At 39.7% G+C, this 15,530-nt stretch overlaps 2 protein-coding genes across 3 annotated transcripts in view; both read right to left on the bottom strand.

Moving 5' to 3' along the window:
• Positions 1-1,079, bottom strand: part of strc1 (stereocilin 1) — a 38,511-nt gene extending 37,432 nt beyond the window's left edge. The window contains exon 1 of the mRNA XM_085402705.1: positions 712-1,079. Within this exon, the coding sequence (XP_085258831.1) occupies positions 712-754 (43 nt within the window). The 5' untranslated portion in view covers positions 755-1,079. The remainder of the gene's footprint in view (positions 1-711) is intronic.
• Positions 1,080-3,392: 2,313 nt separating this feature from the next.
• ctdspl2b (CTD (carboxy-terminal domain, RNA polymerase II, polypeptide A) small phosphatase like 2b) lies at positions 3,393-15,411 on the bottom strand. 2 transcript variants are annotated; one of them, XM_085402698.1, is made up of 13 exons: positions 15,064-15,411; positions 11,363-11,550; positions 9,766-9,904; positions 9,526-9,675; positions 9,023-9,271; positions 8,803-8,899; positions 8,223-8,334; positions 8,045-8,131; positions 7,827-7,889; positions 7,650-7,729; positions 7,348-7,474; positions 6,346-6,441; positions 3,393-6,234 (listed from the first exon to the last, which is right to left on the bottom strand). In XM_085402698.1, exons 2-13 carry the CDS (start codon positions 11,525-11,527, stop codon positions 6,169-6,171), a joined length of 1,431 nt encoding a protein of 476 aa, XP_085258824.1. In that variant the 5' UTR covers positions 11,528-11,550; positions 15,064-15,411; the 3' UTR covers positions 3,393-6,168. The 2 variants fall into 2 exon arrangements, with proteins under 2 accessions (XP_085258824.1, XP_085258823.1); XM_085402697.1 differs by lacking the exon at positions 15,064-15,411 and adding an exon at positions 14,299-14,951.
• Positions 15,412-15,530: the final 119 nt, after the last annotated feature.

Below are 15,530 nucleotides of genomic sequence, written 5' to 3'. Positions count from 1 at the left end.
TTTTGCAAAGCGGAGACACACCTTAAGAACTTTTTATGTACAGTTATTTCAACTGATGATCGTGGAATCTGCAGTTGTTTAGAAATGGCTCCTTGGACTTTGGCCACCCCAGTGAGTGCTATCAGACAAATCCTTTTTATGTTGGCAAAGAGAAACTATCACCTCAATTCAATCATGATCAGTGACGAGATCTTAATACACCTTGGTCTTATCAAGTTATAAGACACCATAGAGCCTTCAGCATCACGTATTAAAAGTGAGTGTATGTATTTGAACCTGTATGCAGCCTTCTGACCTTGTGTGGAAAAGAGAAAAACCAAAATGAATCCAAACTTATGCAACCAATACTTGGTTTTTTTTGTAAAGATGTATGCTGTACAATTATTCCACCCTGGAAAAAGAACGGCTCAACAAAATCATTAAAAGCCGTGACATCCATGCCCATATCATACAAAATGACGGCGTTGCTTAGTACGAAACAAATATTGATTTTTTTTTTATGATTGAGAACCAACAATCAAGTTTACTATTCACACGATATATGATACTTGCGATGGAAAAGTCAAGACTTTCTATTAGCTAATAATGCTAAATTAACAGATTATTTTTAATTCAATTTGTGTTTTATTTATCATGTAATACTACATTAGAGGAACATTTTACTTTATTTTTTAAAATTAAGACTGCCTAAAAACTGTATTTTGTACTCACCAAATAAGATGCACACAATGCAAATAGCTGGTGCTGACCACATTGTAAATGTCCTGAAATGTAAGCAGGAAACCCCCTCAGAAAAGTTTTTGTTAAATCCTTTTTGTTGTAGAGAAAGATTTTAGCTTTGCTGAGAGAACAGGCCAGAGAACAATCTTCATAACTGCTAACACTATAATGCCTGTCTCTGCTGAAGAAGTATTAAACCTCCTTAGGATTTTATCTTCGATCCTTCTTCGGTGCCGCTGTGCTCAAACAAGCTGCCGACTCTTCACTTCAGTGTCAGCCTGCAACTCTACACCTGGTCTGAAAGCACCGTAATTAAGGACACTGGTAAAGGGGAAAAAGGAGGTGTGAAATGAGGGCTGTGAAACGCAGAAGGGATTTAAGCAATGGGCACAGCCAAAATGTTGCATTATTAATCGAGTGTGTTGATTAAGTCCTCCATTTGAAACTGGACTCCTGTCAGGAAGAGACAGAAGACACCAGACTGACTGCTGGAAGATTTATATGACATCTGCTACCAACAACATACCCGACCTGATCCAGCCTCTAAAAAGAGTAAAATTAGAACATCTTTGAATCTAAGATACCATAAAATGATAACAATTCTTATCAACATACTATTTCCCCAAATATATGCAAGAAAAATGATGCGTATGATTTAGATGAGTATGTCTCACTTGCTAAAATTGCTCTTTTGTTCCTTGTTTCACCTCTTGTTTGACTGCAGCTCCATTTGTATGTTGAGGAGAAAGTGCTTACAAAAACACGCATGGTCAAACAGAGAGCAGAGAGAAACCTACATAGATCCTAGGCAAGTGAGAGGTTCTCACATAAAAAAAATGAAATCAAACCAGTGCAAATACAGCAAATAATAGGAATTAAATATTCTCCCAACATCTTTCACTTCTTAGAAATGACTTGTTCATCTTGTTTGTACAGGTGATTATAATAAAAGCAAGTGTTTACCCCCGTCCTAATTTCTTAGCATACTTGTCATACTTCAGTGTTTCAGACCATAAAACAAAGATAATGAACTTTTTAAATAATGATGTAATTTATTAAAGGGAAAACGTTATCCAAACCTACCTAAAAAGTTGTCCCCCTTTGTTGAATTATGAATCCGCTTGGATAAACATTTGCTGACTAGAAGATGTCTGTCAAATTGAAAAAGGCTAAATGATCTCAAAAAGGAACACTTCACACCATGATCTAAAGAAACTGCTGAGAAGACTGACATCCATCAGCCTGGAAAGCCATTTCTAAGGCTTTGGGACTCCAGCAAATACAGTGAGTGCCGTTATCCACAAATAAGGAAAACTTCAACAGCGGTGAACTTTCCCAGGATGGGCCAGGCGACCAAAATTGATCCAAGAGGCTCATCCAGGAGGTCACAAAAGAACCAGAACAACTTCTAAAGAACTGCAGGCCTCACTTGCCTAAGTTAAAATCTAAGTTCATAATTCAACAATAAGAAATATATGTATAGGAGAATTCCAAGGATAAAACCACTGCTGATCAAAAAGAACGCAAAGGCTCGTCTCACACTTACCAGGAGACGAGATGATTATCCACAAGACTTTAAGGAAGTAGCAAAATATTCTGTTAACTGACAAAAGTTTAACTTTTTTTTGGAAGGTTTGAGTCCTTTTATATCTGGATCAAAACAGCATTTCATAAAAAATATTATACCAACAATCAGACAGTGGTGGGAGTGTGATGGTCTAGGCTGCTTCAGAAAGGGGACGACTTGATGGAATCAGGAATTCTGCTCTCTACCAGAAAACCCTGAATGAGAGTCAGTTTTTCAGTTCAAGCGTTCTTGGAGTGTGCAGCAAGATAATGATCTGACACATACGACCAGGTCAACCCCAAAATGGCTCTGGAAAAACAAAAAGGTCTTGGATTGGCCTAGTCCAAGTACAGAGTTAAATCTGATTGAGATGCTTTGGCATGACCTTAAACAGGCCGTTCAATTACTTTTTAAAAAACATAGGACTAGGTAGCTTTGGATGGCTTTTTTTCCCTTAAACATTTTATATTAACTCAGGTCATCTTTGTCTAATATAAAAGAACAATTGATGATCTGAAACATGACAAATGTGAAAGTACAGAAGGGAGCAATTAATTTTTCACAAAGCTGTAAATGTTAATGAACTTTAGGTTATAAATACCTTTGTACCATTCAAAAGCAAGTTTTTGTAATTTGAAGATGGATTAAAAAAAAAAAAAAGTGTGATTTTGACTTAAGTGCAGCCTTTGAGCTTTAAGCAAAAATATTGGATTAACTTTATTAGACGCAACACAAAACACTGAGTGAACATTATGCTGATCAAACTCTGTTGAGATAAATAGTACGAAGCACTAAATCCAACATTTGTAGGCTCTAATACTTTGTGCCATCATTCCCGTGGAATTGACGATATCAGACTTCTACCTTTGTCCTCCCAGAATTTAAAGAACATCTTTCAGCATCATCTGAACTGTAGAGGAAATAAAACAAAAAAGGGCATTCAAGATGTTTTTAACCGTTTTAAAACTTTGTTTCAGAAATGAACTGTATATACACTTTACAATAGCATACAGCCTGACAGATAACAAAGATCTCCTAAAACATTTTAAATACATCTTCAGCACAAATAGCAATTCTTGCAAGTAAAATGGCTTAATGTATACTGAAAATTAAACCAAAACAATAAGAAAAAAAAAAAAAAGGCATTGACACGACTGATCTTTTTGGCAGAAAAAGTGCCATGATTTAAATTTAATTCAGGACTTTCCCACAAAAGCAAGCTGTACTCTTTACATGCTAAGCTTAACAGTTCAGTGACATAGCGCTAAACTAAACATACAGATATTTGTAAGAAACAAAAAAAAGAAAACACAAAACTCCATCTGATGTAAAGTTAAATCTTCATTAATACATTTAAAAGTAGATATGACATGCCTTTAGAAATCAAAAATACAAAAGCTTTTTTCCTTACTTTAAGGATTTTTTTTTTTTTTACATGAAGCTGCATGTATTGTACAACACTCAGTGTACAATAAACTGGTAATGCACATAAAAATGAGTTGGATGAAATGTATCCAATGCCTCCTGTTGACCCTTCAGAATAAAAGCCATGACTGACGATTTTACATAATCGCACAGCCCAGTGACGAGATTGAGCGCATCGCACCACACAGAGTGAGGCTTGCATAACAGAAGATGGTCAGGATGGTGAGAGATCATTGGGTGGATGGGGAGCTGGGCTACCACGGTGGGATCTCGAGACCGGTCCCCTATTCCAAGCACATTACTTTTGACTCTGAATGGAATCATAGAAAGACACTTGAGCCTTCAGCCCACGTACACGTTACATTCATAGTCTGTGTACATGTGTACTCATTACGTTGTGTCTGAGCAAACACCGTTGTGGCTTTTAACAATGTAACTTGAATACAAGCTGATTTTTAAGTTCTGGAGAGCAATTTACTTGCGGCAAGAAAGGCAAAAACAAACAAAAAACAACCGTGAGCAACAGGGATTGTTTGGGAAGAGTAGGATTCAACCTAGCCAATTTCCACATGGGGGCACGACTCAAATGGCATCACAGTACACAATATATATACTGCACACTATCGGCAAGGAAAAAGAAGAAGAAAATTAATAAATTGTCAAAGGGTGGATATCTCCATGTTTCAGCATCAGCAAAGCTTGGAGGTTTGATTGTCTCTTTCCAGTGAAGTATTTTATGGGTTGGAGCATGGGAGAAAAGCCACGAGGAGGAACTTGTATTGTATGGCACTATACAGGCAACACACACGCACGCACACACGCTGTAACATAAAATGCACTTAAGATTCCAACAAAATCTAAAGAAAACGTTGCCACACCGTCACAGGCTTGTATTAGCGACGGGCATCCGAGTTTCCGTGACCTCCCAAGTTTAGGCTTGTACAGTGGCCAAAACACGGACAACACTTCACCCTACTGTGCGTCTCATCATCAATAAATTATGCTGGGGAAAAAAACCAAACAAATAAAAAACAAACCAAAAACACATTCATTTAGTTACCATTCTTAAACAATCCTTTTAACGGCTAAAAACAAAGAACAAACGCTTAAAAATACTACGAAAAACATGTGAAACAGGCAGAGGGGCAGACGGTGAAGCTGACAGTAACAGTATGCTGCTGGTGCCAGGTATAGCTGGTACACGGTCTGGCCATTGACTTCTGCCACAGGTAGACTTTATGACACACTGGCAGAGGTGCGCTACATTAGTCATAATGCTACTGATATAGCCATCAAGTTACACGTGACAATTAAAAGAAACCGATCGAGGTTTTAGCGAGAATACTTGCTCAGGAGCCGGAGACAATACTGATTACACACGAATGACGAACTGCTATTAAAACGAGGAGTTAACGGTGACACATCACTTTGAGAATGAATGCCCTTAAATCATTACAATGTGTCAGATTTACAGGTCAAAAGATCCTTAACATTTAAATCAAAGAGCCATGTTGTGTCCACGTGTGAAGCCAACACATTCATTTAAACCTCAGAATGAGAACAAGCTATAAAGTCCTGGATTTATTCCATTTTATTTGACTATGCAGCGGACTGTCATTTACAGGTTCTCCTATATGGGGAAATGGTTAACAATGAAACTTACATGACCCTTTTAAAATCTCGTATCTTACAAACAGAAATGAAATTTTTCTTTTAAACCCCATCTTTAAAAACAAAAAACAAAACACCAGTTTTACCAGAAAGCGCAAAAAAAAAAAAAAAAAAAAAAACCCAAAAAAAACTGCAACCAACAACAGAAAGTTGACGAAGCTACAGAGGAATGCATATGACTTTCAAGGCTACAGTTTTTAGGCTTGCCCATACACCGAATCAGTGAGTGTGTGTGGCTAGGAGTAAACATACACACATGCACAGATTGATTTACAGGCCAGTCACTCCTGTTAAAAATGGTCTGTAGCCACAGAGTGTCGTATCGTCAGTACTGACAGCGTGAGCACCAGAGGGTTGGACTGCGGTCGGGCAAGGTGGAGTTCCTCTTTACCAGGTGGTGTTTTCATATCCACTAAACCAGCACCAAGACTTCAGAATTTAGTGTGGAGCTGATATCTGGCTCCACAGCTGAAGAGTCGCTTAAAAAGTGTCGACGACCTGGGCTTGTCCATAGTGTGTAATTTCATCTATGCGCTTACGATTTTTAGAAAATCTCACCCAGATCTTTTAAAAAGGTTTTCTTTTGAAGTTCTTTTTTTTTTCTTGTTAAAGCAATGGTGAATTTAAAAACAAAACCCCCCCCAAAAAAAAGGCTAATTTTTTTTTTTTTTTTTTTTAAAGTAATGGCAATGTTGTAGTTTGTAATCCGAAGAGAGGCTTTTTACACGCACGTGTTGTTCTCAGTCTTTTCATGTTGTCCCCATTTCGAGAGTTTGTGGTTGGCTTCAATCGGGGGGTAAAAGGTCGTGAAGCCGGAACCGTTCCCGAACGTGCGGCCGCACATCCTCATTCTGCAAGTCGAAGGGGTGGGGGGTTAGATTAAGTTTACTCACATGGTCAAGTTACTCTTATTGCTGATGTAGTTGATCCTACAAGAGTAAATGAAAGACAGGACAGCTTACCATCTCAACCAACTTCTCAAGGAAGGGCACCAGCTTCAAAAGCTCATTGTCATTCTTGTCCATGAACCAGCTCTCTATGGGAATCCCATTGGACAACTGCAGAGACCAAAGGAAAAAAAAAAAATCTATTTAATTAAACTGTGAGCAAAGAAGAAAAGATCTGTTGTTCTGCTGTGTTTGAAGTAGCTGAAGATCTTAAGTGGGGTGGGTGGTGCTTTCTCCCTATAACAGATGTGCACCAATCTGAATGACCAGAATAGGCAGGATTAGAAACAAGTAGAGCTCAGGTTGAGCTGTTTGGAGACAAAGAGAGAAGCAAACCTGAGACGGTTTGGATATATGATTAGGGGGAAAGCAGATATACTGGATAAAAGATGTTGAATATGGAGCTGACACACAGGAGGAAAAGAGGAACCACAGAGAAGATTCATGGATGTAGTGAAGAAGGACATGCACACGGTTGGCGCTGACAAGAAGATGCTAAGGATACCACTAGCTGCAGGATGATCAGCTGTGTTTATCCCAAAACAGAGTAGTCAAAAGTGGTAGCTGTAACAGTTCACTGTCTAATCTAGTAATGTCACTTCACCCTTCTATCCTCTGCTTGGGGAGTTACTATCTATACTATCTATCTATATAGCTTCTGTTCCTGAATTCTGGCATTAAAGCTGATCTAAAAAGGGGCGTTGGAGGAACATTATGTGCCCTTTTTGATACAAACTGTCAATTTCACTGTATTAGACACGTTTCAAGTGATGTACCAAAAAAAGACATTGACATTTAGTGTTGAGCCATATTTGAAATTTTGTTCAACTATCACTTGTGTTCAAGTGGATTTTTGTGCTAAATATTCAGGAATAAATCCCAGTAATATCCAATTCATAGTAGAGGGACAAACGAATGAAATCCCAAAAAATTTTTTCATTATTCTACTCATTGTCAGAATCTCTGATGCTTGCTGATAACCAGGCAACACCTGCATATCAGGTGTTGGTGTCTCACCTGATATGCAAAGGCTTGTGGTGAATTGTCAATAATGATGGTCTTTGAGAGATCTCTTCCCAAAATGTTGAGATCCTTGATGTAGTTTCCCTGGACACAGACACAATGCTCACGAAACAACCTGTGCCTGCAGTCACAGTGGGCGAAGAAAGGGGGGGGGGGGGGGGGGGGGGTGACAAAGTTAGCAAAATTAGTAAACAGTTAAACATCTGCTTTATGAGCTCTACTCTTGATTCGCTCTGCATAAAATTTGCTTTAAAGTTTCTTGTGCACCAATAACCAGCTAATAAAGCTCAACATACCTCACAAGCTGCTTTTTAGGATCCAAGATGTTGAGCAGTTTGTCTGCATACACCTTTTTAGAGGCTGTAAAGAGGATGATCTAGAAAAGAGAACAAAGAGTTCAAAAATCTTCAACTTTAAATCCTCATCTTCAAGCATTTAGAAATAATTAAGAGAAAGAACCAGCTTGTAATTACCTCATATATTTGAGACATGCGTTCCAGAAACTCTCTAAAGAATGGCCTCAGGCGCACATACACCTGCACAGGACAGTTTAATGGTCAGTGATCATTTCGAATGAAAATATGATCCCATAAGAAAAATTTGTCCTTTGAGGCTTTTTAGAGACATGAATATGGCCCCCTCTAGTGGCAACGTGAAGAAAGGAAAAAAATAATAATAAAACAAGACATACCTGATAAATGACATCCTGAAAGAGGACAGGGAAGGTAAGTGCTGCGTCCTCCAGCTCATTTAAACTGCAGTGCACCAGAGTTTCATCCTAATCGACACACAGAAAAATGTCTTGAGTCTTTGGAGGCCTTTAAAGATTTCCAGAGAGATTCATTAATTTGAAAAAAAGTGTTGCTGACCAGGTCTAGGACCAGAGAGAACTCAGGTGTGCTGCGCGTCTTCAGGGGAAGGGCTGGCTTACGAGTGAGCTGCTCCTCTGTCAGTGGAGGGACGTGCTTAATGAAGAAGTACCTACACACCAAAACAGACTCATCAGTAAATGCCACAACATTCACAGTAAGTTGGAAACCATTAAAAAAAGGGTTTAACTTAAAACTCGAGTCTGCTTAGATTCAATAGCCAAAATGTTTTACTTATCGCATTTTTAATGACTACCATTGGAGTCTGCAGACAATAAAATTAAAAGCCTTGTGTGACTGACCATGCTCCTAATTGTGTTTTTTCCTAAAAATAGGACAGTAAGACTATATAAGTGAGGTACTTCTGTACATAAGGGTGTCAGGTTGGTGGTCTGAGTGTCATGTCTCTTCACTTTGATTCTACTTAGTTCAAAGGTCTTTCAACAATATAAAAAAAGAAACATTAGCCTTTATCCCCAATTTGTCTGCCTGTCCACATGCTTGATTAAGCTGAAATAATCACTGTAGTGTTTTTGTTGTGGAAACGGTTCAGTGAAGTGTAGCAAGCCTTTAAACTTACGGGTCAAACACTTCCCAGTCTTCCTCGTAGGATGCCTCTGGTGGTACTGTAGCTGGAAGGGTGTCCACATGTGCCATATCTGGACTGGTGCCTGGAGCTTGGAGCGCAACAACAGTATTTTAAAAATATTAGAATCAAGACCATAAATCAGCATCACAAGAAGAGCAATCAGTTGCCACCATCTTCATTGTTACTATGTTTTCTCAGCTGTGGTATCTACCTGTGAGAGGGGGGAGGTCAGCATCCGTATCCAGCTCTCCTTCTTCGGTTGTGGGAGAAGCCTCGAGGATGTGTGGCGGTCGCAGAGGTGGGAGCTGTGAGACGCTCGAGTAGTAGTTGGTGGTGACGCACAGTTCCTGCGTGGATGTAGCAGTGCTGGTGGGCGTCTCCACAGCTTGCTCAATGTCCAGCTGCTTGACTATCTCCTCAGCTTCTAATGCTTGGTCTGGAGAGTCCGAGCCGGAAGAGGCTGGAAAAAAAAAAAAAAAAAAAAAAAAAAAAAAAATGGAAAGAAGAAAAATTTAAGATGGTGCCATTCTGAACTAACTAAGAAATGCATCTTCATCCTAACTTGCAGTCCAAAACAACTGGAAGAGGGGCTGATTATTGTCAAAGAGCAGCTTATGTTAGATTGTTTGACTTTAAAGTTAGTAATAAAAAGATAAAACGTGGTTTCTGTTTACAATTGAAAGCACAACCCCGACTACTTTGGACTCCACTTACCATTCTTAGCTGGTGAGAAGAAGTTGAAAACGGGGGAGAAGATGGTCCCGAGAAGGGTCGTTCTGGGAGGGCTGGTGGTCACCTCAACGGCTGTCGTCTCCTCCAGACTACCATTGGGCTTCTCTTTACTCCTGTCGTGATTGGTTGCCTCTGCAGAGGAGGAGAGGGGACACGTTCAACAGTGTTAGCAGAGAAAACAGAACTAAATAATAACTAATCTTGTTTATGTGAGTTACTCACGTCCATTGACGGATCCTCTCCTGCCAACTCTGCTTATATTCCTCCTGGGTGTGTTGGGGTCTGTGGGTGTAGAGGTGATCAGGTTGTTGTCCACATCACAGTGGAGGCGTGTCTTCTTTGCTGGGGTTTCCTCCTGAACCTGACAAGACAACACACCATTACAGGAGTTGTGTAAGTTATGAGTGCAACTGTAATTAAATAAAAGGCAAACAGATTTATCTCTGTTCAGTTGAGACCTCTAAACATTTCCCAACCATGAGAGAGAAGGGAAAAATCTTTTGTTGATGGTTCAGAATGACCGTTCTAGATTAGACCATCAGACACATCTACTATATAGACTGACTAACCGGTCCATTAGACCAGTTATTCTCGCCCTTGTAAACTGCCCTGCACGCCAAAAGTGATGCCACATCTGCTGCTGCAAGTCACGTTCTGGTGCAGATTTGGCCAGCCATGCATCTCCAAATTTTGGTTGTTTTGTTTGTTTGTTTTTAACCACCAGTTTAAGGACACACCATTACATAAGCTCAGCGACTGACAGATTACACAGAAGGGGATGTTGCAACATTGCAACACAATCATGCCACCCCCCCCAAAAAAAAAACACCCCTAAATAAACAAAAACACTGGTCTCCGCTTTAAATACTGCAGCAAGCATTCGCAGACGGTGCTGGTATAATCAGTACCGAGTTCTCGCACTTGGCATATAACATGCAAAGAGTATAACAGGCTAATCAGGCATCAAACACAGAAGAGCCTTTTTCTTTATGTAGAGATATTTTTGGCACCCATTACCAGCTACAGTCTGTCATTTTTGTTATCTGGTGGTGCCATTTAAGCATATTTAATAATGTCACTGAAGCATAAGGTGATTCAAACGCCCAACTTTTACTGAATGTGGATCCACCGTTTACATGCACAGTAACCCTGACACATGAACAACAAAGAAAAAGCTAAATGATATTGCTTTTGTTTTCCCCCCATATCTCTCAAATGCAAACTCTCATTATGCTTCCACTGAACCTACAAAAATATCTGCATGACACAGTGTATTGTCATAAAGGTCAGAATCTAAATTAAGCTCCCCCCCCACTAAGGAGTTAAAAACATATTTATAGAGACAGGGCAAAAACAAAACAACAAAAAGAAAACACCTTTTGGGACTTCATAGGAAACTGCAGGGAGAAACCTAGAATGTATAGTGTGATTATCAAAATGGCCATATGTCTTTTCATAGGACAAACGTCTCTAAGCAGAGTTGACTTTTCCACTTGTTACCACCTCCTGTCCTTGCACACCAACTCTGTGAGCCAGAAGCTAAAATTAGACCAGAGCCCGAGTTCTCAGACAAGCTGCTGCATTCCACCAGACATTTCCTGGGAAACATGACACTCTCCACCAAGAAACACTGTGTTAAACTTAGAGACATTGATAGCGCATTGGTTTTTAAAGCAGTGTTTAACATACGTGCCCAAAAAAATTTCATCTCTTTAACAGCTAAAAAAAAAAAAAAGACAGCAGGAGAATAACTTCTCTGCCTACAAATTTTTATTTTTACTGCTCACAGACTGGGTGATGCGAGCTTGGAAGAGGTTACCTTTACAGCATTTCCTCTGATGAACTTCTTGATGGTGGAGAACAATCCTCTCCCAGTAGTAGGAGTGTCCTCTTCTACTTCTGAATGCCTCCGCTTGGTTCGGGATGGGCGGCTTGCCAGAGTGGGGTTCGGTTGCTGAGACGCCTTACGCATTCTCAGCCTCATTGTTTTAGCAGTCACATGTAAGGCTGTTTCAGAAAAAGGAAACAAAAAAAGAGCAAATACAGGAAGAGACAGAGGAAATCATTATGGCTGTACAGTAGAGACAACAGATTTAAGCAAACGTTCAGTTGGTAATGAGTACAAACAAGTTGTTCTAGCAGTCTCGAATGCATTAACTTTTAAAATGGGTGAGTCAACGGGTTGCATCTGTGTGCAGAGGAGTAACACTGGTGAATTTTCTACCAACATCTGGATGCATTCAAGATCCCGTTTCACTTACATCAGTGGATCCGGCAACAACAGCTGGCTTTACTTTCATTTGTACCACTAATGGAAAAAAAAAAGTTACCCAGGATCTTACTGTACATATACTCAAACACTCCCACTCGAGTGTGCTTGTAAGATTAATGTTAAAGGCGAGCCCGTGTTAGACATAAGCTGAATAACTATACGTAAATATAAACAAAACAAAATCTGAGGGAACTACAGATATTTCGTTGAGTGATTTAGCACTGTCCTCGCCAACCTTTGCAGAAAACTTAAAAACAATTCACAGTGAACAAAAACTGTCAAGCATGCCTGGCCTTTGTGGTTACGCAACTAAAAATGTGTCCAGACATATCCAGCAGCAGTCCACACACACACACACCTTCTCATTGGATACAGTACACATCTCACATACTGTAAATGTACTTCCCTACATCTGCTTCACATTTACACAGGGGCGTATCCATGAACATGCCACAAGTGTGCACGCTGTTGCCCAATCCCACATACAGGGGAGTGAAAAAAAAAAAAAAAAAACCTTAAAAAAATAAACATCACCAGGAGCGTGCATGCTGACGGTGTGCCTGAAGGCTGCGGCTGCTCCAAGTATCAAATAACTTAGCAAGTGAAGACAGTGTCATTACTTCACTGTAACTGTACTCGTAAGGGAAGGATGCAGTCTATGATTTATTATTCATAGGTTTCCTTAAGAAAATAATTTAAAAAAAGTTTCTCATTTGAGGGGGCTGTTGGGGAAAAAAAATAAAATAAAAAATGTAAATAAGGCCATGAGGAGAGATTTTGTAATAAACCTGCCAATTTAATCCAGTTTTAGAACATTTTAAACTGTATGTGTATGCTTTTGAGAGTTAAAAAGAAGATTATTTTAGTCTACTTGTGCACTTTAATTCTCCTGAAAGATCCTGTTTTACTTTATAGAACACCGTATTTCCATCATCTTGGCACAAACACTTACACTGTACTAAAATAAGATCACAAAATAAAAGCTTCTTTATTAAACAATTTCAGGTTTCCCTTCTCAGTGAGTTTTATGATTTCACAAAAGTATACAAGAAAAAATGTCTAGGATTAAAATGCGTCTACCTGCTACCTTTATTCAGCTAGCTTTTTTTTTTTTTTGTTGAAATATCGTTATCAAATCTTGTATTTAGCTTTTTTAAACCATACGAGTTTCTTTGTTATACTCATTTTTCTTAAACTTTTAAACGCTCCAAAATAACTGACATTGTAGATAATCCACCACAGCACTCCTTACACAGCCCTTAATATATAAAATATCAATTATGTTAGCACATACTACTTGTTAAATCTTAGAAAACAATAACTAAAACTTTACTTTTGATACTATTCTGCCCACTGGTTTAATGTATTCTTGTTTCCTCTACATTACAGTGGAAACACTCAAAATAATGGTGAAGCTCACACTGGTTTTTGTTTAAGTGATCGATATGCCATTATAGCCTGCAGTATCAAGTATTATTGATTCCAATATCCCAGCGGTTACCTTTAATCTTTGCAGACTGTCACTACTTGTTTTTGTTATGGTAATGTGTTTAGCAAAGAACGACAACTTCTGACACCGCTGTTCTCCTAATTACAAAGTGTTATGAGTAGAAATGTCATCTTTACGCGTTCACTTTGCATAGGGGTTTTTCTAGAAATGAAGGAACACAGTTATGTCCATTACTTTGTGTAGTCATGCCTTTCTTTCTTGTGCATTTCACGGGAATGTGCGCAGCATACCGGACTTTCGAGTTGCTGCTAAATAAAGAATCATTTAAGTGCTTGTTTTAATTGCTGTACGATCAAACCCCACTAAAGCTCAAGACGGCAACAGCAAAGCTACTAAAGGTCTACCTTTCAAGCACAGCATGCACTAAATGTTTGCTTCACCAAGGAAATCAGCCACTGACCGAGAATCATGCACACAGCAAGAGAGCGGGAAATAGGAACATGCATGCAGCTGAGATTGTATGAGCAAGCTAGCCGCTAGCCCTGAAAACACACTGGAAAAACGAGTGAGGCCCTTCGCACAACCCGTCCGCTCTGCAAAATTTACCCCGAGGCTAGGGTTGGCTAAGTTGCTTAACGAACAGATGAATCATACAACATAACCGGCAAAAACCACTAACATTTAGACGTATTTCACACTATTTCCACTTCACTTAGCGACAAGAAAACAGGCGTTTGAAAATGTTTGATCAGTTATGAACCGACCATACCCAGCTAAATGAGCAGCTAAAGCTAATCAACTGAACCAAGTACAAGAGGTCAAATTATGCTTCGTTCATCGTAATAAAACCAAACCAAAAAAAACAAACAAACTTGACTACACAATCCTGCTTTAACGCAATTTGATATCATACTGACAGGCTTTGCGTCAGCCTGAAAGTAACGTTGCATTGTTTATGCGACCTGGCACTCTGGTCGCTAAAAGTAACGTTAGCATATTCAACGAACCAAACCCCCCAAACAGGCTAACTTACCGTCTGCAAGCCAGTGCGACATCGTGCCTTCAGCGGAATGACGTTAAAAATGAACAAGACGACTTAATAAAAAGCATAGGTCATCCAAGCTGGCGTAAAGTTTGGTGGAGGGGTTCACTCGAACGGCGTTACTGTCTTCATGTTTGTCAGCGGAAACTCGGAATCATCAATCAAAACAGCCAACAGTAGCGCTATTTTATCTGCTAATCCCATCACCGCTACATTTAACCAACAATGCAGCTGATGCACCGGTCTGCTGGGGTACACGGACACGTCTAACTGAGCGCCCTTTGAATTCTATTAAACGGAAAGCACGGTGGTAAAGAGCCACCCTGGCGGAACTCAGCTGAGGAATGCCAAATTGGATGCTAGGTTCAAAGGATGCTAGCAGGATTTACCTGGCGACAATCTGCATTGTTACATCTGTTACCTTATTTGGGTAAGAGTAGGTACATTCTATATGACTGTTGAACTAGTAACAATGTAGTCAATTTAGTAATAACACTGAGTAGATAAAATGTAACTAAACGTGATATCAGGTTGTTCAGGAATTAGCCAGGTCCGTGGTAGGCCATGTTTAGCCGTCCTTAGCTATATAACCTAGCTTAGCACCGCTGGGTTAACTAACCGAGCCTTCTTAAAAACCAGCTTCTGGCAAATAGATGTGCACAGGACAGGGGAAAAATAACTATCTTGTCGTTAGCCACTATTACATAAATGAGGAGTAAGTCAAATGAACGGGGTAGGTTAGCGTGAGCGACTTACTTTACAGTGATCCGCAGTGGCTGGAGATGATGACTCAAGGCTGATTAACCATCACAGCAGAGGCACTGGTTTGTTTTTGTGATCGGTTCCGAGTTTTTCCTTCTATAGCTACTCACGGACTGTCTTCAAAATGACACACCGTTGTGTTACCAGGCGCCATTTCCCGCCTCTGCTCAGTCTCTCCGAGGCAGATACCCGTATGGGACACAGACACACCCCCTTACCTCTCAAAAACACCAGCCAGTCTGCAATGATCACTGCCGCGAACCGTTTCTTCTGCCAGCGATCATAAAGGTAAAGGACTGCTCGTCTTTGTGGTCATCATTTCCAAGCGGTAAAATACAAAGCAACAACCAAAATAAACAAATAAATAAAACAAATAAACACAAAACCCCACTGGATATGATGCACTACAGATACCCAGGCAAAACACGACTATTTTGAGAAGGATGACAACCTATGCATCT

Source organism: Rhamphochromis longiceps, linkage group LG1 (assembly GCF_057381845.1).
Source record: "Rhamphochromis longiceps isolate RC_006_pf linkage group LG1, R_longiceps_female_GT1.1, whole genome shotgun sequence".
NCBI classification, from domain to species: domain Eukaryota; kingdom Metazoa; phylum Chordata; class Actinopteri; order Cichliformes; family Cichlidae; genus Rhamphochromis; species Rhamphochromis longiceps.
Note: the sequence above shows the minus strand (reverse complement) of the source record. Positions and strands in the feature narration are given on the sequence as shown.